This window comes from Pristiophorus japonicus, chromosome 9, assembly GCF_044704955.1.
Source record: "Pristiophorus japonicus isolate sPriJap1 chromosome 9, sPriJap1.hap1, whole genome shotgun sequence".
In the NCBI taxonomy this organism is placed as follows: domain Eukaryota; kingdom Metazoa; phylum Chordata; class Chondrichthyes; family Pristiophoridae; genus Pristiophorus; species Pristiophorus japonicus.
Genome location: NC_091985.1, coordinates 204,814,792 through 204,836,618, shown reverse-complemented (window position 1 = coordinate 204,836,618; position 21,827 = coordinate 204,814,792). Strand labels below are relative to the sequence as shown.

At 52.8% G+C, this 21,827-nt stretch overlaps 1 protein-coding gene across 1 annotated transcript; it reads left to right on the top strand.

Annotated features, from left to right (window-relative positions):
• Positions 1–79: 79 nt before the first annotated feature.
• LOC139272821 (zinc finger protein 239-like) lies at positions 80–14,096 on the top strand. Its single transcript, XM_070888934.1, has 2 exons — positions 80–231; positions 13,115–14,096. The coding sequence occupies exon 2, from the start codon at positions 13,478–13,480 to the stop codon at positions 13,814–13,816; it is 339 nt and encodes a 112-aa protein (XP_070745035.1). The 5' UTR covers positions 80–231; positions 13,115–13,477; the 3' UTR covers positions 13,817–14,096.
• The last annotated feature ends 7,731 nt before the right edge of the window (positions 14,097–21,827 follow it).

Sequence of the window (21,827 nt, the reverse complement as noted above, 5' to 3'; positions counted from 1 at the left end):
CGCAGGTGGCTGAGGGGCGGGACCATTTGCAGTGCGCCTGCGCCAGACTCCCAGTTTACTCAATCCCTCACTCCTGCAGTGTTAATAATAACTTTTCTTTATCGAGCGTCTTTAACGGAGTAAAACGTCCAAAGGCGCTTCACAGCAGTGTTACAGAATGCAACACATACATTTAACACCGAGCCACAGAAGAAGAAATTGCGGCAGGTGACCAAAAGCTGGGTCAAAGAGGTAGGTTTTAAGGAGGGTCTGAAAGTAGGAAAGAGGCGGAGAGGTTTAGGGAGGGAGTTCCAGAGCTCGGGGCCCAGGCAGCTGAAGGGCCGGACACCGATGGTGGAGCGATTATAATCAGGGATGGTCAAAAGGGCAGAATTTGAGGAGCGCAGACATCTTGTGGGCTGCAACAGATTCCAGAGATCGGGAGGGGCGAGGCCCTGGAGTGATTTGTAAACAAGGATGAGAATTTTGAAATCAAGGCGTTGCTTAACCGGGAGTCAATGTAGGTCAGCGAGCACAGGGGTGATGAGTGATCGGAGACTTGGTGCGAGTTAGTATATGGGCTGCTGAGATTTGGATGACTTCAAGTTTACGTAGTGAGGAATGTGGGAGACCGGCCAGGAGTGAATTGGAGTAGAGGTAACAAAGGCACGGATGAGGGTTTCAGCAGCAGATGAGCTGAGGCAGGGGCAGAGACGGGCAATGTTACGGAGGTGGATATAGATGGTTTTAGATATGTCGCGGATATGTGGCCAGAAGCTCATTTCAGGGTCAAATATGTGGCATGCAACAGGACAGATGGTCAGGGAGGGATAGAGAGAAAAGAAAAAGCGGGAGAAGGATGTGGAAATCGAAGGGAATGGCTCGGGTCCGAAGCGGCAGCAAATAGACTTGGGAGAAACTCAGTTTACAGAGTGAATAGGGAATACTAGAATAGGGATTCTACAATAGTGCAATCAGTATAATCAAGATCAATTATATTGAAACAAAATTGATTAATTTATAGATTAATTATAAGTAAACTTAAAATCAGAACTTGAATAATTGAAAAGTTAAATCAGTCTCTGGCTGTCTCATTAAATCAGTAAATCAATTTTCGGGTAGACCAAAAGGCACAATGAGAAGTAATCATTGCAAAGACCATTGATCCAACTTCTGTCCTGTGATTGTATGAACTGGTGCTCCACTCTCTGTCCTGTGATTGTATGAACAGTGAAAAAGAAGGGCGGCAAGAGAAGGGATAACCAGCTGTGGATAACCAAGGAAATAAAGGAAAGTATCAAATCAAAGACCAATGCATATAAGGTGGCCAAGGTTAGTGGGAAACTAGAGGATTGGGAAAATTTTAAGCAACAGCAAAGAATGACTAAAAAAGCAATAAAGAAAGGGAAGATGGATTACGAAGGTAAACTTGCGCAAAACATAAAAACAGATAGTAAAAGCTTTTACAGATACATAAAACGGAAAAGAGCAACTAAAGTAAATGTTGGTCCCTTAGAAGATGAAAAGGGGGATTTAATAATGGAAATGTGGAAATGGCTGAGACCTTAAACAATTATTTTGCTTCCGTCTTCACAGTGGAAGACACAAAAACCATGCCAAAATTTGCAGGCCATAGGATTGTGGGAAGGGAGGACCTTGAGACAATCACTATCACTAGGGGGGTAGTGCTGGACAGGCTAATGGGACTGAAGGTAGACAAGTCCCCTGGTCCTGATGAAATGCATCCCAGGGTATTAAAAGAGATGGCGGAAGTTATAGCAGATGCATTCGTTATAATCTACCAAAATTCTATGGACTCTGGGGAGGTACCAGCGGACTGGAAAGCAGCTAATGTAACGCCTCTGTTTAAAAAAGGGGGCAGGCAAAAGGCAGGTAACTGTAGGCCAGTTAGTTTAACATCTGTAGTGGGGAAAATGCTTGAAACTATCATTAAGGAAGAAATAGCGGGACATCGAGATAGGAAAAGTGCAATCAACCAGACGCAGCATGGATTCATGAAAGGGAAATCATGTTTAACTAACTTACTGGAATTCTTTGAGGATATAACGAGCATGGTGGATAGAGGTGTACTGATGGATGTGGTGTATTTAGATTTCCAAAAGGCATTCGATAAGGTGCCACACAAAAGGTTACTGCAGAAGATAAAGGTACGTGGAGTCAGAGGAAATGTATTAGCATGGATAGAGAATTGGCTGGCTAACAGAAAGCAGAGAGTCGGGATAAATGGGTCCTTTTCCGGTTGGAAATCAGTGGTTAGTGGTGTGCCACAGGGATCAGTGCTGGGACCACAACTGTTTACAATATACATAGATGACATAGAAGAGGGGACAGAGTGTAGTGCAACAAAATTTGCAGATGACACAAAGATTAGTGGGAAAGCGGGTTGTGCAGAGGACTCAGAGAGACTGCAAGGAGATTTGGATAGGTTAAGCGAATGGGCTAAGGTTTGGCAGATGGAATACAATGTCGGAAAGTGTGAGGTCACCCACCTTGGGGGAAAAAAAACAGTAAAAGGGAATATTATTTGAATGGGGAGAAATTACAACATGCTGTGGTGCAGAGGGACCTGGGGGTCTTTGTGCATGAAACTCTTTTTGGAGTTTATCTGCAAAACAAAAACATTAATCGGTGCCACCCGACCTGGATGACACACCAGACATTTACAAGGCCCTCTTTTTTTTGGTTTTTTTTTGTGTTTTTCTTTTTTTTTTTTTTTTTTTTGGGCACTAAAATCACCTTTTTTCCCCAGTGCCCCCTATAAAAGGGAAGGGGACACTAAAAGCACCGGCAATTAAAACAAATTAAACTTTAAAACGTAAAATCAAATTAAAATTTGGTTGCCGGGCGTGATGATGCACTCCTGTCCCTCCGGTGCCCACCTCTCGCGGAAGGCCGCGAGCATACCGGTGGACACCGCGTGCTCCATCTCCAAGAACACCCTGGATCGGATGTAAGAGCGGAAGAGAGGCAGGCAGTCAGGTTGAACGACCCCCTCGACCGCCCGCTGCCTGGACCGGCTGATGGCACCCTTGGCCGTGCCCAGGAGCAGTCCTACGAGGAGGCCCTCGGACCTACCCGCTCCCCTCCGCACATGGTGCCCAAAGATCAGGAGAGTGGGACTGAAGTGCAGCCAGAATTTCAGGAGCAGCCCCTTCAAATAGTGGAGCAGAGGCTGCAACCTCGTGCACTCAATAAAAACATGGAACACGGACTCCTCCAGACCGCAGAAATTGCAGGCGGCCTGGGAGTCCGTGAACCAGCTTAAAAATTTATTGCACGGCACTGCTCCGTGCACCACCCTCCAGGTCAAGTCCCCGATGAATAGTGGGAGGACCCCTGCGTAGAGTGCCCTCCATCGGGTCCCCCGCCTCCTCCGGACGACAAGATGGTACGCCATGGCGTGTCCGGACGGCAGGCGAGGATGGCAAAGTTGAGAGTGTGCAGGAGCAGCCCATACAGGAAACCCCTCCGCGCGGAACTGAAAGGCCCGGAGGGGATTTCCCCGAGGCGGCTCAAGTTGTGAGGCGCCGGCCCCCGAGGGAGGTTCCGGGGTTTGGTGCCGATGAGGAATTCCGTCCGGACGGGGGTCAGTTCGTACGGGATTTCCCCACGTGCTTGAGCCTCCTCGATGCACCTAACGGAGTCGGGGCCCAGAGCTCTTTTTAGCGACTCGATGGCATCGGTCGCGTGGTGGACGTTGGCAGAATTTAGGCGCCGCGCCAGCGTGTCTGGCGCCATCCAGCCCGCTCCTCCGCCATCGAGCAGGTCCCTGACCCTTGTCACCTCACCAGCCACAGCCCTCTCGTCCGACCGCCACATAAAACCTCGGTCATAGAGGTACGGATTCCCGAGCAGTGGCTCCTGCAGGACAGCCGCCACTCCAGCCGGCGGAGAGCTGCGCTTGGTGGAGACTTTGTTCCAGACCCTGATGAGTTCCTTGTAAAAGACAGGCAGCTCCCGGAGGGCGGTCCTGACGCCCCCCACACTCACAAACAGGAGCTGCGTGTCGTAGTTGAGGCCGTGCTGCTGGCGGAAGAAATACGTCGCCAGAGCACGCCACCTAGGAGGGGGCTCGACGTAAAGGTATCTCTGCAGGGTCTGAAGATGGAAAGTCGCGAGCTGGGTGCTGACGCAGACCAACGACTGACCGCCCTCCCCAAGCGGGAGCCTCAAGACCGCTGCAGAGACACAGTGCTTCCTGTTGTTCCAGAAGAAGTCCATCAGCTTCTTCTGTATCTTGGCGACAAACGCAGGGGGAGGGGTCAAAGTGACCAGCCGGTACCACAACATGGCGGCCACCAGCTGGTTTATGACGAGCGCTCGGCCCCTGTAGGAGAGCCCTAGGCGAGCGGCGACCTTGGCCTCCAACTCCTGCCAGTTCGCCGGCCAGGCTTCCTCGTCGGGGCGAAGGTAGACTCCCAGATAGAGGAGATGGGTCGTGCTCCAGGCAAAAGGCCTGAGCTCCTCCGGCAGGGAGTCCACCCGCCACTGACCCACCAGGAGTCCGGAACATTTTTCCCAGTTGATTCTGGCGGAGGATGCGGCCGAGTAAATCTCCTGGCACTCACGCATCCTCCGCAGGTCAGCGGGATCCTCTACCGCGAGGAGCACGTCATCGGCGTAAGCCGAGAGGACGACCTCCATGCCCGGCCCTTGCAGAGCCAGTCCCGTCAACCTCGTCCGCAGGAGGCGCAGGAAAGGCTCCACGCAGACGGCGTATAACTGGCCGGACATGGGGCATCCCTGGCGCACCCCTCTCCCGAAGCGAAGGGGCGCCGTCAAGGACCCGTTAACCTTAATCAGACACTCCGCGGCGGCGTACAAAAGTCGGATCCGGGCGACGAAGTGCGTCCCGAACCCGAAAACGCGCAGAGTTCCGAGCAGATAGTCGTGATCCACCCTGTCGAACGCCTTCTCTTGGTCGAGGGATAGGAAGGCGACCGACAGACCAGCCTCCTGGGAATAATGGATGAGGTCCCGGACCAGATGGATGTTATCGTGGATTGTCCGGCCCGGGACCGTGTAGGACTGGTCGGGGTGGATCATGTGGTCCAGCACGGCACCAAAACGAGCAGACATCGCCCTGGCGAAGATTTTGTAGTCCGTGCTGAGGAGGGAGACCGGGCGTCAGTTCTTAAGGAGGCGGAGATCGCCCTTCTTAGGCAGCAGGACGATGACTGCCCTGCGCCAAGAGAGGGGCATCTCCCCGGTCGCCAGACTTTCCCCCAGGACCCGCGCGTAGTCGCCCCCCCAGAACGCCCTGTGGAACTCCACGGTCAGCCCGTCCAGCCCCGGGGATTTTCCCCTCGAGAGCCGGTCGAGGGCACCGGTCAGCTCCGCCACGCTTAGCGGAGCTTCCAGATTTTCGACGCCCTCCGGGCTGACCTTCGGCAGGTCCTCCCACAAAACTCTACGCGCTTCCTCGCTGGACGGATCCGGAGAGAACAGAGCCCTGTAATATTCACGGGCCCTGTTGTTGACGCCCTCCGGATCCGAGACGAGAGAGCCGTCGTCGGCCAGCAGCTTCAAGAGCTGCTTACGGACACTCTGCCTTTTTTCCAGCGAGTAGAAGAAGGGGGAGCCGCGGTCCAGATCCCGCAGGAACCGGATCCGCGACCTCACGAATGCGCCTCGGGACCCGACGAGCTGCAGGTCCTTCAGCGCGGCCTTCTTCGCTTCGTACACCGTCCGCAGGGCCGGGTGCTCGACGACTTGACCGAGACGGGATTCCAGGTCGAGCACCTCTTTTTCTAGGCGCCCGACCCTGGCTGCCCGCCTCTTGGTCGACCCCCTCGCATACTCTTGACAGAAGACGCGGACGTGAGCCTTGCCCACGTCCCACCATAGCCTCAAGGAGGGGAAGCCCCCCTGCTTCCTTCTCCAGTCGGACCAGAATCGACGGAACGAGTCCTGGAACCGCACGTCCTCCAGCAGCCGGCTGTTAAAGTGCCAGTACGCGGACCCCGTCCTCGCGCGGAGCGAAGCGAGCTCCACCCACACCAGGTGGTGGTCCGAACACGGCACCGGCCGCATGGAGGCCGCCGGGACGCATGAAACGTACGCCCGAGACACGTAAAGGCGGTCGACTCTGGACCATCCTACTCGAGGCCTCACCCAAGTAAAGGCGCTGGAGTCGGGGTGGAGATTTCGCCAGACGTCCACCAAGTCGAAGGACCCGACCAGGTCCCTCAACTTCTCCATCGCCGTCATGCACTGCGGGGCACCGGAGCGGTCCCTCGCCTTAAGGGTGCAGTTAAAATCCCCCCCAAGGACAATGCGGTCGCCGACGTTGACGGAGCCAAGAAGAGCGGACACTTCTTCGAAGAAGCGCGTTTGCTGCGGGCCGGGCTGAGGGGCGTACACGTTCACGAGATGGAGCGGCACGTCCCCCAGGCGAACCGTTACGTGCAGCAAACGGCCTGGCACGGGCTCCTCGACCCCCAAGATCTCCGGCTGAAAATGCGGGCCCAGCAAGATGGCCACCCCACTAGAAGTGGCGGTGAGGTGGCTCATGCGGACCTCTCCTTGCCATTCCAGGAGCCACGTGGCTTCGTCTCCCGGAACGGTGTGGGTTTCTTGCAGGAAGCACACCGCATATTTCCCCTCCCGCAGGAGCGAAAAATTGTTAAATCTACGGCCTGCCTCTCTGCTGCCGTTGATGTTGAGGCTGGCTATGGTTATCTTCATGACTAGAGCATAGTGCAACCTCTACCTAACCTATTGTGGGGGAGGAGTGGAGTCGTTTGTTGACCTCCACTCCTTCAGCAGCCCAGCGAGGAACTTTTTGAGCCGGCGCAGCTCAAGGCCTTGAGCCTTTGATAAAGGCCCGCCGGAGGCCATGGTTTTAACGGCGGCGCGGACGGACGCGACGAGCAGCCGCGGCTCGGACCATCTTTCCAGGGCTAGATGGGTTCGGTTGTGGCGACCCCGGCACTGGACCAAAAAGTCCCAGAGTTCCTCTAGGGGAATGAGGAGGGTCTCTGTGGCGGCCGCGAGCAGATCCACCGCCTCACTGGCGATGGACTCGAGATCTTCACCCGCGTCCTCCACCGAGTCCCCGTCCCCCTCCGGGAGGTCGCCGCTAGCAGCCGGCCCGTCGACCGCACGAGGTACGGCAAACGGCCCGGCCGCTCCAACTGGCCCTGGCTCTGCCCCGATCCCACCCCCAGGATCGTCGGCAGAGGAGTCCCCACTGGGCTCTTTTAAAATTGGTGCTGGGTCGGGAAGCGACAGCGGAAGGGGTTCCCCCTCCGCCCCAGGAACCGGGGAACAGGGAGAGACCTGGTCAAAGTAATGTTCCAGGTCCTCCAATTCCCCCAGCTCCACAGTAGGGGGCGAGGGTTGTTGTTCTTCCCCCTCCCCGCCGCCATCCCCCAGCCCAGCGTGTGGATGTTCTGTGGTATTAATCATATTTTCAGTTTCTACCGAGTCGAGCAAATCCCGGGGGAAGTTGGGTATTGGCTGGGCGGGCTCAGGTTCGGCCTTTTCGGCCCCGCCCGCCTCAGTCCACGGGACGCTCGACCCGGCGGCTACGCATTCTTCCGCTGGCCCCACGCCCCCCACGACAGGCAGATCTTCCACGCCATTCCCAGGAGGCAGCGGCTGGGCAGCCTCGACTGCCTCACCCTCCCCGGAGACAGATTCCTCGCGAATGCAGCGCAATTTGGGGGCGCTGGTGGGGGGACGCGGGACACGCGGCGGGCACCGCCTCCTCCGCGGAGGGATGTTGTTCCCCCTCCGCCTCATTGGGGCGGTGCCTCTTTTTGTTCCTGGGGGTGCGCGAAGGCAGGGAGACCTCCATGTCTGCCGAGGCCTCCCGCTCCGCCCCGCCCCCTTTTCCTTTTCTTGCCCGCGCCCGGGCCCTCTGCGGTATTGGTCAAGGGCTCGGGCACGGGCTCAGGGCACCCCGCGCTCGCCGGTGACTGGGTTGGGCTGAGCGCGGTGGTCAAATTTTCTGGCGCACTGAGGGGACCCGCCTCTGGATGTTTTGCCGCCTTCCGCGCCTTCTTTCCGGTCGGACGCTCTCCCTCCCCCCAGCCAGAGGCCGTGAAAGCATCGGCCCCCGGCGATGCCCGCGCACCTACGGCTCCCGGCACGCAGACGCAACTAGGGGTAGGGGTGGCGGCGGCGCCAGCCTTGGCCGCCTTCGGTGGTTTGGCGGCCTTGGAGGCGGGGCAGATCTTGCGAACGTGCCCCACCTCCCTGCAGGCATGGCACCGCACGCCGTCCGACGTCCAAAAGACGCGGTAGGCAGTCCCCTCGTGCACCACATTAAAATAACCCTCCGTCGTCTCCTCCCGCGCCAGCCGGACAAAGAGCTGGCGGCGGAAGGAGAACACGTGGCGCAGGCTGTTCTCCCTGAGGCCGAGCGGTATGGGGTTGATCCCCGACATTACCTCTCCCAGTTGGTGTAGGTGATGGAGGAGGAGCTCAGCGGGAACAAAGGGCGGGACGTTTGATATGATGACCCTCTGCGCAGTGGCCTCGAGAGGGTCCACCGGCAGGAACGTCCCGCCCACCGTGAGCCCCTTTTCAAGGGCCAGGGATACCGCCCGCTCCGACCCCAGGAAGAACACAGCCTTCCCAGACATCTTGGAGGCTGCGACAATGGCCAAGGGGCCGACTACCCCAGCCATCACCCGCACGCACTCCTCAATGCTCATTGTGGGGTGAGTGTAGTTCTTGACCCCGTGTTTTTTAGTTATTAGTTTGAATGGTGGCAGGGCAGCAGGTGGCGCAGGAGGCACCGTGGATGTGGATGCCGCCTGCGCATAAGTCCTAGCTGGCCCTGCCACCGGCGTGGATGGGGTCGCCATCACGGGGTCCCTTTAAGGGCTACACCCACCCCAAAGTCACAGGCCTTAATGGTCTTAATTGGCCTCGTATGATAAGACTGAGCAGAGGAGCTCTTAACGAGGCACACCTCTCCCCTAGTTGGCAATTGGGGAGGGGCCTTGCTCCCTCTGCTCAGTTGTTTTTCTTTTTGTTTGTTTTTTTTTAAATTAGGAGGAAGGGCTCTCAGAGAGAGCAGAGAGATAGAGAAGGGGGTGCGGGAAAGAGGGAGGCTGCGAGGGCAGGTCTCCCCTCACAGCGATGGGTGGGTGTTTTTCTTGGGGTGCACTCCCCAGATGGCAAAAACACACAAGCACAGTCTTTGGGTTGGTCTTCGGGTGGGGGGAGAAGATGTCTTCACCTGGGGCAGCTAGAGCCACCAGGCACACACTCCTAACGATGTTTAATAGGTGATTTAAAGAAATCTTCAGCCTGGTAGCTCCAGCTATCCCAGGCTAGGCAATGGGGGGGGGGGGGTTCAATTGTGTGTGGAGCCTAGTTGTAAGCAAGGCCCCCACACAGCCCACACACACTTCCACACACACACACCCCCCGCGATGTTCCGGCCCTCAGTGGTCTTCTTTCCTCCCCCCACCAATACAACAAAGTCTATTGGGGAATGCACCAAAACACACCCACCTGTCGAAGATGTAGAAATGACTCTCCCTCCTTCCACACTGGATGGTGTTTCTTCAGGTTTTTCTTTCCCCCTCTCTCCAACTCTCTGTAGTTGTAATAAATGTTAAATTTTTTCTGTGCTCCTCCTCTCCCTCCGGATGTTGAATGGGTAGCAAGCCAGCCCTTTCCTCCTCTTCCTGGGCTGGTCTCAGGGCTCTCAAGGCCTTCCAAACAGGAGCTAAAGTTGGTAGCTCCTTCTCTCACTGCAGCTCAGCTCCTACTGATTAGGCCACGCCTCCACTGCTCCACCATTGGTGCATGAAACTCTTTTAGAGTCTACCTGCAAAACATAAAACATTTATCCGTGCCACCCGACCTGGATGACACACCAGACATTTACAAGGCCCTTTTTTTCTTTTTTGTTTTTTTTTGTTCTTTTTTTTTCTTTTGGGCACTAAAATCAAATTTTTTCCTTTTTCCAGTGCCCCCTATAAAAGGAGAGGGGGACACTAAAAGCACCGGCAATTAAAACAAATTAAACTTTAAATCGTAAAATCAAATTAAAATTTGGTTGCCAGGCGTGATGATGCACCATTGGTGCATGAATCCCAAAAGGTTAGTTTGCAGGTGCAGCAGGTAATCAGGAAGGCGAATGGAATGTTGGCCTTCATTGCGAGAGGGATGGAGTACAAAAGCAGAGAGGTCTTGCTGCAACTGTATAAGGTATTGGTAAGGCCGCACCTGGAGTACTGCGTGCAGTTTTAGTCACCTTACTTAAGGAAGGATATACTAGCTTTGGAGGGGGTACAGAGATGATTCACTAGGCTGATTCCAGAAATGAGGGGGTTACCTTATGATGATAGATTGAGTAGACTGGGTCTTTACTTGTTGGAGTTCAGAAGGATGAGGGGTGATCTTATAGAAACATTTAAAATCATGAAAGGGATAGACAAGATAGAGGCAGAGAGGTTGTTTCCACTGGTCGGGGAGACTAGAACTCGGGGGCACAGCCTCAAAATACGGAGGAGCCAATTTAAAACCGAGTTGAGAAAGAATTACTTCTCCCAGAGGGTTGTGAATCTGTGGAATTCTCTGCCCAAGGAAGCAGTTGAGGCTAGCTCATTGAATGTTTTCAAGTCAAAGATAGATAGATTTTTAACCAATAAGGGAATTAAGGGTTACGGGGAGAGGGCGGGTAAGTGGAGCTGAGTCCACGACCAGATCAGCCATGAACTTATTGAATGGCGGAGCAGGTTTGAGGGGCTAGATGGCCTACTCCTGTTCCTAATTCTTATGTTCTTATGAACTGGAGCTCTCCACTCTCTGTCCTGTGATTGTATGAACTGGAGCTCTCCACTCTCTGTCCTGTGATTGTATGAACTGATGCTCTCCACTCTCTGTCCTGTGATTGTATGAACTGGTGCTCTCCACTCTCTGTCCTGTGATTGTATGAACTGATGCTCTCCACTCTCTGTCCTGTGATTGTATGAACTAGTGCTCTCCACTCTCTGTCCTGTGATTGTATGAACTGGTGCTCTCCACTCTCTGTCCTGTGATTGTATGAACTGGTGCTCTCCACTCTCTGTCCTGTGATTGTATGAACTGGAGCTCTCCATTCTCTGTCCTGTGATTGTATGAACTGGTGCTCTCCTCTCTCTGTCCTATGATTGTATGAACTGGAGCTCTCCACACTCCTGTCCTGTGACAGTTTCAACTCCGATATAATTTCTATATAGTTTCAGTTTCAAGTGTTGTCCCATTAAACAGGTCCTTTTCTGCTCACTTTATTGTTTCATCATAGGCAATCCCTCGGAATCAAGGAAGACTTGCTTCCATGCTTAAAATGAGTCTTTAGGTGGCTGAACAGTCCATACGCGAACCATAGTCCCTGTCACAGATGGGACAGATAGTCGTTGTGGGAAAGAGTGGATGGGACAGGTTTGCCGCATGCTCTTTCCGCTGCCTGCGCTTGATTTTGGCATGCTCTCTGCAATGAGACTTGAGGTGCTCAGCGCCCTCCCGAATGCAATTCGTCCACTTAGGGCAGTCTTTGGCCAGGGACTCCCAGGTGTCAGTGGGGTTGTTGCACTTTATCAAGGAGGCTTTGAGGGTGCCCTTGTTACGTTTCCTCTGCCCACCTTTTGGCTTGTTTGCCATGAAGGAGTTCCAAGTAGAGCGCTTGCTTTGGGAGTCTCGTGTCTGGCATGCGGACAATGTGGTCTGCCCAACAAAGCTGATCGAGTGTGGTCAGTGCTTCAATGTTGGGGATGTTGGCCTGGTCGAGGACGTATTGGTGCGTCTGTCCTCCCAGGGGATTTGTAGGATCTTGTGGAGACATCGTTGGTGGTATTTCTCCAGCAACTTGAGGTGTCTACTGTACATGGTCCATGTCTCTAAGCCATACAAGAGGGTGGGTATTACTATAGCCCTGTAGACCATGAGCTTGGTGGCAGATTTGAGGGCCTGGTCTTCAAACGCTTTTTTCCACAGGCAGTCGAAGACTGCACTGGTGCACTGGAGACGGTGTTGAATCTCATCGTCGATGTTTGCTCTTGTTGATAAGATGTATGGAAAATGGTCCACGACAGAGGTTGGGGTGGTCTTGGACCTGGCCTGGAGATGACGAAGGTGGAACAGGTTCCCACTGGTTCTGTAGTTTAGTTCCACTCCAGTGGGGAGCTCTTGCCGTAGGCAACTAACTATTGTTTACACCAACACACACTTGCTCTGAGTACAGTTTGATCCTGATCACTGTAAATCCCCTCAGCCTTCCCACTCTGCTCTCTCCAGATGTAATTAGCTACAAGACAGCATGGAATAAGCAGGAACAACGGATTTTAGGATTTTAGTTTTGAAATGCTGATTTGAGTTGCTGTGGGTGGATTCTCTGTAGCGGGAGAGGTGGTTGCGGGCCGGTGGAGCGGAGGGCAGTAATGGTCCGACAGATGGACGGGGAGGCTTCCTAAACAATTGGTGTATGCCACAAACCTGGAATAATAACTTGAACTACCGGCGTTTGCAGCTTCGGGGCTTTATCTCCCTTTCTCCGGCCGTGCTGTACACCAGCCACCACCTCACTCGGCTCAATCTCACTCTCACTCACTCCCTTTAAATCTAATTTCCAAATCACCCCATCAGCAGCGGATGCCTTCTATTCCCCCTTCGCTGTGGTCCGATATATAGATATAGATTAATAGAGATGTAGATCAATAATTCCCTTTTATCGGCAGTAATTCAATGATATTTGTGGACCGGTCGTTCAGATGCTGACTTCAGGGGAGGAGAGGGAGGGGACCCAGTGAGTGTCGAACTGAACTCAGGCAGAGTCAGCACCTTCAGGGGAGGAGAGGGAGGGGAACCAGTGAGTGTAGAACTGAACTCGGGCAGAGTCAGCACCTTCAGGAGAAGAGAGGGAGGGGAACCAGTGAGTGTAGAACTGAACCCAGCCAGAGTTGGTGGCGAAAACTGGGAACGGAGGACACGCTGTCTTCAGACCTGCGATGTGTTCGAATTTCAGGACAGGGAGTACGGAGAGTGTATGGGACGGGAATTTACAGCTCTGGAGGAACAAGAGAGGAAAGAATGTTCCATAGAATCTAGAATTGTCTGTTCTGAATTTCTGTCTTGTACTTGCAGTAATGGTTTTTGTAAACTCCTTTTTCAGCGTATTAGAAGGTGAGATTTGCAGACGGGAAACTCAAACCAAACATCACGTCAAGACCTGACAGAGTCATTTGATTCATCAGGATCTGAATATCATCGGCCTTTGAATGTGGAAGGAGAAATGTTTGCCTATTCTGTCTGTGGGAACAGATTTCAAACATCAGTGTGACTGGTAAAGCATCAAGACACACACACCCAAGTGAGAGTGTTCCAGTGCACTGCCTGTGGAAAGAGCTTTAACCAGTTATACAGCCAGAAAAAACATCGCACCATTCACAGTGGGGAGAAACCGGACATGTGTTCTGTGTGTGGACGAGGCTTCAACTGATCGTCCAACCTGGAGAGACACAAGGACACCTGCACCATGGAGAAACCGTGGAAATGTGGGGACTGTGGGAAGAGATTCAATTACTCGTCTGATCTGGAAGTTCATCGACGCAGTCACGCCGGGGAGAGGCCATTCACCTGCTCAGTGTGTGGGAAGGGATTCACTTTGAAATGCAACCTGTTGACACACCAGCGAATTCACACCGGGGAGAGGCCGTTCACCTGCTCCAAGTGTGGGGAGGGATTCACTTGTTCATCCAACCAGCTGATTCACCAGCGAGTTCACACTGGGGAGAGGCCATTCACCTGCTGTGGGTGTGGGAAGGGATTCACTACCTCATCCAACCTGCTGGTACACCAGCGAATTCACAAGTGACTGGAAAGATTGGATAATACTGTTACTCCAGACTGAATCATGTCCATTCTGACAGCTGGGGTTTCTTTCTGCTGATATTGATTCCCCCTATAACTGGGCTGGAGTTTAATATTCTGGATATTGGACCAATTAATCAACGGGAAAAGGGTCAGATAAAAATAATGTTGATTGTGTTTGCATCCATACTTCACAGTTTAAACAGCTTTCTTCAAATACTGAAAGCTGCAACAAATGGAGCTAAATGTTCTTGAACCATTGATAATAAAATGAATTGAATCTGCAGGTTGGTTTTGAATTTCTCTGGGATGGAGCCCGACAAGATGTGCCTTGAAATACCGCCGGTGTCCAGTAGATGATGCTGTCCCTCCAACTAACTCCGACTGTGCGGAGAGTGACTGCCCCCTAGAGCAGGAGGAATGAGGGCAACTTAGGGTCAGTCACTGAACATACTGCACCCCACAGGGCCATCACACACGGCCCCCCTCCCTGGGGCAGCTCGGGGTCAGAAATTGGGGCTCAATTTTCCCCACTATTCTGCGCCGTATTTTTGCCGTCCGCTGTTTTATTTTGAGCAAACTAAAATCTTTAAGTTTCCCGAAAGTTTCTGCGACATCGTAACATCGTAAACCACTTGGGTACGATTTTTTTTTATAGTATGATTTTTTGACGTCACTGGGGGCGTAACCGGCCTGCTGTGCCATTTCTTGCCATTTAAGTGAGTTTGGCCAAGTACTATTTTTCTTTTAAGATGGTGTAGTGGACCATGCTGAAAAACCTTCTGGACATCGAACAAATCAGCGCATGTAACAAAATCGTCGCAGATAAGTCGCCATTGATTTTAGCCGAGGTTTTGGAGGGAGTGAAGGAGGTATTAATTACACAAAATGAATGCATGATACATGTTCATTTTTGGAAAGTAAAAAGGGAGGAACTACATTTATTTGAAAGTCTAAATGGAAATTGTGATTTTTGACCAAGGTCCACCCCACCACCGAACCTCTCCTCACCGGGCTTGAGGGTCGGAGTGCCGGCCGGCAGGATTGTTCCCTCGGCTGGACACCGGAGCTCGGCACTCGGCTTCAAAAGAAGCCCGGGAGGCTGGAAGTCGAACTCCTGTGTCCGGCCGAAGGAATGCTGCCGGCCGCCGCTCCGACCCTGTGTGCCTCGAGCCCGGTGAGCATCGGAGACAATACAGAAGCATTTCTTTGCACAGCAACAATGAAAAATATTAAATATTGCCCCCAGTCATCATTATAATGTGTATTTTGTGCCCCAAATGTCTGCCTTGTGAGCGTTGCATCACCGTAGAAACCGAGCCTAGTGTTGCGTATGCAGAGACCAGGGTATGGTCTATGACTAGGCTGTCAACCTTGGAGAGAGAGAAAAGAAGGTGTGACTGCTTTCTGCTACTATTTTCATTGCGTTTCAAACTTAGAACAAATAATGGGAGCAGTATTAATAGTGGCTTACTTAGTAATAGCCTTCTGCATCATGGTGATGCAGAGGAGACGATTGATACAACAGCATCACATCAGGAACCAGAGAGCGCGGAGGATGATGGCCAGAAGGCCTTACCCAAATCGGGTATAGAGAGAGAGGCGTTCATACTTGCACCTGAGTGAGGCATCAGAAGGCTGCGTTTTTGGAAGGAGGTCATAACAGAAATCTGCAAATTAATCAAGGCAGACCTGCAGTGTAGAAGCCCGAGGAGGACTGCATTCTCTGTAGAAGTGAAGGTTTCTGCAGCACTTGCCTTCTATGCCTCTGCCTCTGGCATCAACTGGGAATGTATGCTCCATCTCTCAACATTCAACATATCTGCATTTGGCAGGTGACTGTTGCACTATATGCCTGCAGGAACGACTACATCAAGTTCCCCATGACCGTCCAGGCAATGCATGACAGGTGTAAGGGGTTTTCACAGGGTTGTTGTTGTGCCTTGGGTGTCTCTCTCTGGGCTTCTGCCCTCACAGCTTATGCCTGGCCTGTGAGGTACCCTGAGTGCTGCAAGAGCACCCCTGGAGAGACTGTGTCCACAGCTTATGAAGGGGGTTTTGAGACTCGTGCGTCCCCACAGCTTATGCCTAGCCTGTGAGGCACCTGTGAGTGTCAAACACTCCTAACCCCTTCTTCCCTAGCCTGTGACACACAGTTGAGCGTTTTCGAGGCGCTCCTAGCTTCCCTTACACGGTTCTGACATAAGACTCACGATCAGGAGATGTAATACAATAGAACTGAGGCAAGGTGATTCCAAGAGGAACTTTAGGCTTCCAATTTATTTGGCAAGGTGTAACTCAACAAACAGCAATACACCAACAAAACAATCCCCCTAAATCCCACTAAACGGACACAACGGAAATCTTTACACCAGTTTAGCAGTACAATGCCCAACCTCCCACCTTTCCTGGCCTAACTGAGTTGGGAGTTCTGGGGACCAGAGGTTATACTCACTACTGTGCCTTCTGCAGTCTGGTGGTTTGTTTCTTCTATCTTCGGTGTCTTCGGACACTGGTTTTCCTTCCGTGTCGAGAGGCCTGTGGTTGTGGTTGTTGAATCACCAGGGCAGGGAAAATCATCACTCCTCTCTCTCACTACGTCAGAAACCCCTTTTTTTTTATAGCCAGATTATCCAGTCCGCCTCTCCTGCTGAAGTCGATTCTTCTCATTGGTGGACTTTTGATTTTGAAAAATGCAACAGTTTGAGGTTTTTAGGTTTTTTTCCCCACTGATCTTAACCTACTCAAGGTTTGAGTGGGTGTTGATTGCATTGGCCTCCTGTAGCCATTGTGCTAGTCTGGCCTGAGCCAGATATTTCTATGCCTGATGAAAAAGGTGTTGGAATATGTATGTGGCATTGTTTAAATGCTAATGTTTTCAAGGGGCAAGTTTCGAGGGTATACAGTTCCCAGACAATTTGATTAGTTCCAATGTCCAAACTGGCCCTTTTGATATTGACTCCACCCCTTTTCTTGCAGACCTTTAAAAAAATCCCAAATTCGATTAAAGTTCATAGTTTCTTCCATGTGCACTTTAGGATTTCAAACTTTCTGGTAGATAGTTCCAAATTAAATTCCCTTTCCTATGAGTCCAAACACAGGGGGGGGTCTCCATTTGTGTCCCAAAGTTTTCCTTCCATCGGTTTCAATTCACAGCACAGACTGATCCCACAGCCCCTTTCCTTCTGGGTAAAATGAGGGGGTTTTCGTCCTCCCCTACATAATCCCCCATCTGACACAGTCAGACACCACTCGAGTGTGTCAAAGTTCAGGGTGGTGAGAAAACCCTAGGTCTCCCAAATTGCCCAACTTTCCCCAGTTTAACTCTAAACTGATCCCATCAATATATATCGTAATTCCTTTTAACGCGGTACTAAACACAGAAATCCAACAGGTTACACTACACGACAGCAACATACATATATGTACTTAAGGTTACAGCAGTAATTGTACATTGAGTCTCATTTCGGTCTCAAACGTAAAACAAAGAAACCTGCCCTGCAAACTCCCCAGGAGCCATGTATGAAAACGCAGTCATCCCTGAGAATAACAAAACCGCCTAAGTGTCGCGGTCAAGCTTTGTTTTCACACCTTGAGTGTATAGCAACGGCTCTCCTGGCTGTGTAGTAGCCTGAGGAACTGCGTTCTTTTTCTTTTTCTTCTGAGCTTACAGCTTGTAACTAGCAGATAAGCTGCAATCAGGAGTTGGCCGATTACTAAGGCATGCGATCCCACCCGGATCCATGCAGGTATGTCTGCCCGTATTCCCAAATCCCACCATGCTGGGGGTTTAATCTGGGCAATCTCCCCTGCTAGAATTTCAGTTTTCTGCTCCATGGTGTAAAAATGTTTTTGAGACAAATCCACTGCCTGGAGGAGGGCTGTAAGTTTCTCAGGTAGTGGGGCAATGGGATAGCCAAACTGGGCGACATATTGTTGTAGATGGCTGAGGTTGTTTTGTACCGTGAGGTGAATCGTGGAAGGTTCAGGGATGGGTGTGATTCTGGTGTGTGCCACTTGAACCTCTGCCCTGGGTTTAAAGCAAAAGCTGCTGTACGGAATTGGACACCTTCCCGGTCCGTGTTCATACCGTTGGGCACTTGTGGTGACACAATATGTCCCACCGCCTACATATGCTACCTGTGGAGGCATGTGGTTAGGGGCCATTACCTCCATTGTGCAATTGATAGGCTCTGCCCCAGCAGTGCTGAACCCGCATTGTGGCCTTGCAAAAGCGTTCAAGTGCTGGGGGCACAGGATTACCTGTGCTCCCCTGCTCCGACAACCCGAGAGGTCTGTACCTGTCACAGTGTGCTCCCACATTGTGACATAAGGTGGGACCTCTTGGAATCGAACATGCACCCCTCCACGAATGACTCCCACATTCTCCACTCGGTACAGGGGTGCTGGTCGTGGGGACGCCCCCATCACGGGCATCCTGACCACCATATCCATGATGGTATGATTTGACTTTCCACAGTCCACCGGTACCGGGTAGGCTTCCGATGCTACACGAAGTTGGCAAGGACTCAAAACATTATCGTAAGGGTGCAGTGCTGCTAAGTGCTGGTTGCTGATCCAGGAGGGGACCTGTCCCTGTCTCAGATCCTCGAGGTTACTCCGTCCCTCTCCCAGCAACCAGGCCCCATAGAGCACGCACACCTCATTTTGGGCGGCTTGATCGGAGGCGTTTCTATCCTCCCGAATCAAGGCGTTTACAGCCCTGGCCTGCGCCTCCAATTGAGAGATAATCTCCCTTTAAGTGAACTGTCATTGCCGCCTCTTCGTGGAGCGCGGATCCCACTATGGTATTCTCGTCCCCCAGGACTTTGCGCAGCTGATTCTTTAACCCATTTATCTGGAGGGCCAGCTGCATGTTATCCAAACTGTTTATGGCAGACGCCCCGGTGTTAAACCCCGTAAGAATGTCATTTAAAGTGCCACGCTTCTGCCTGCCCAGTTCGGCCCTATCCCACTGTTTATACAAGTCTGTCACTTTGACATCCCCGAAGTCCAGTTCATAGAACTTCCGGAACATCTCCCGCAGCAGAGCCTGGTATAACAGCTCGGTTTCCCGGGGACACCACGTAGGTAGGCGGACTTCTGTCAGATTTAGCACCACTGATGCCACTGCGTAGTGTACCCCCTGATAAAATAGTTTCTCGGTAGGGACCAACACTAAACCATTCCCCGGCCCCCTGGTTGTTGTCGGGCACTCGTGTGGGACGGTGGGCTTGGCCGTGGGTGGGGGCTTCCTTTCCCGAACTACAAGTTCGGTGGCATTTACTGGTACCCGGGGATTAGGGATCATACACGCCTCCCCGCTGCGATCCCATACCACCCCATCCCCGACATCCTGCCACCACCTATAAAAAGGAATGGAGACCCCCTCTGAACACACGCGAATGGATCCCCACATACACAAATAAATTCCTTGGTTGTACGCCCACCATTTCTCCCAGCACACCGTTACACCGCGGGATGACCCCATGATGGTTCGGTAGGTATCATTATCCAGACGTTCCCAGTCCGAGTGTCGGTCTCTCATTTCCCTCTTGAGCTTTCTGAGCCACCACCACCGTCCCAGAGGTATGTCCCCTTGGCAAGTTAGGCATACCTTCCTGCCTTCTGTCACTCTCACTCTGGAAGTGGCCACAGTGATCTCCGGGCAGGGGATGGAGGCCTCTCCGTAGGTAAAGTCCTTATGGTTGGAGTACTTGGTGGAGTTCGATCCCAACCATCCAGGCCATTTCCCCTCATGGGAGTAGGTGACCCGGCCATCCACCACCGGAGTCCCTTCTCCTGTGGTCACTGTCGGCGCTCTGCCCCCGGAGCATCCGAAAACTAGCGAGTCCTCAGTGTCCCCTCGGTGCCCGGTGCAGATCCTTAGCGATACCAGCATCACTAACGTCCAGTAGGGAGGTGTTGACATCTGAAAGGCAAGAAGAACATGGCCTTGCCTTGCGAGACCTCTCCAGGCTCGGCCCGCGTAACATGTTCCAAACACAAAAATGCTGTACCCAACCGTCACTGCCTTACCTAAACACATATACTCACAACACAAAGTAACAAAACAGGAAGGGAAAATATACACACCGCCACCCGTCCCCGGGTGGCCAGGCTATATCCTGTCACTGTAAAGGCGTCGTCGACCACTTGGCTGACCGTACCCTGGGGACCAGGATGTCCTCCGCTGAGGGGATCGTATGGTCCCCCTTAATGAGTCTTGTGCTGCCCTCCAAGGCCGTCCCGAGCCCCGGATAATCGGTGGGAGACCCTTGCTAGCGCAACAGAGCACCCTCCCCTGTTGTCTTTCGCCGTATCAGTCTGGGGCGGGAGGCTAAGTAAACAGGGGACCACGGCGCCCTGGGCTGTGGCACTCTGTTACTCCTCCTCCTTACTGTCGGTGCAGAGTCCCACGTTATGGGCTGCAGTGCCATCTCCTCCACCTCTTGGGCTAGCCCCAGCTGATCCACCATGGGAGGTTCAGCTTCCCCTTGAACCTTGCTAATGGTAGAGCCTTTCTCCCTACTTCTGTTAGTGGGCTGGGAACCTCTACCCAGTGGTGGGATAGCCTTACAGGAGCAATGAACCAGCCCCGGCTGTAGAGCTTCGGGGCCCGCTGCCTCCTCCGGAGCCTCCAAATCCACTGGGGCCTGTTCTTCCCCCAGTGCCTGATTCCCTTCCCTTGCTCGTCCCCTCTGTTTTTTACCTCTTTTGGGGTCAAACAGTTTACACTGATTAATGTGATACCACTTCACCCGGCGAGGCAATCGAACTGCATAGACCATAGGGCTAGCCTTGTCGACTATGCTGTATGGTCCCATATATAATGCTTCAAAAACCCCGACCCGAGCATAGTTCCTCACCATGACCTGGTCCCCTATCTCCCATTCGTGGTGTTTGCTGGGTTCTAGCAGCAATCGGTTACTCTGATGCTGTCTGCCCATGTTACTAGCAGCCTGCCAGTGAATCAAACAGGTGTTCAAACAGGTTCCTGACAAACCGGTCCCGGTTCACCTCTCGGAGCTGCCCTTCGGTGAGAACCGGCGCCAACACATGCACTGGGGTTCTCATGATCCGGCCCGTCATCAGCTCATGGGGTGAGTACTCTGTGTGCTCTTTGACTGACTGGCCCGGATTCCCATGAGGACCAACGGTAAGACCTCCACCCACTTGTTCGGTGAGTCTCCTGTCTCCTTGCGCAGCCTTTCCTTTAGGGTCCGGTTCAGGCGTTCTACGGGGCCTGAGGACTGAGGGTTGTAGGCGACATGCCATTTGGCTCTTATCCCCAGCACCTTTAGGGTGGCCTGCATCACCTGGCCGGTGAAGTGGCTTCCTCGGTCGGACTCCACGATTTGAGGTAGACCCCACCGAGAGAACACCTCCCTCACCAGGATTTTTGCAGTCCTCACCGCGGTAGCTGTTCGGCAAGGGAAGGCTTCCACCCACTTGGAAAACACATCCACCAGGACAAGGCAGTATTTATAACCTCCCTGGGCGGCCGGTAGGGGTCCGATGTAGTCGATCTGGATCGACTGCCATGGTCCCTCTACCCGCCTGACGTGTCCCATAGATGCCTTCCTTTTCTGAGGGTCTGGATTGTTTGCAGCGCAAACCAGACAGCCCGCACAGAAGTTGCGACGTCTTCCCGGAGGTCTGTCCAACACCCTGCCTTTTCTACCCGTTGCCAGGTAGATTCTGGCCCAGGGTTCCCGCACCTGGACCCTCATGGGCCAGCTGAAGGAATTCCCTCCGGTGTTGTGGCAGCACTACCCATTTGTCCCCTTTAAACAACATGCCTTCCCGCACAGCAATATCTGCAGCACTGTATGGGCCCTCTGCCTTTTCCCCCCTTTTGATAGCAGCCAAGGCAGCCTTCAGGATCGGATCCTGCATCTGGACTACTTTAAGGTCCGGGGCCGCAGCCGCCCCTACGCTCCCTTGTGTCCCTGGCTTGCTTCTTGCTGCTGCTATCCTGCCTGCCTCATATGGGTCCCATGGGCGACCTGTGC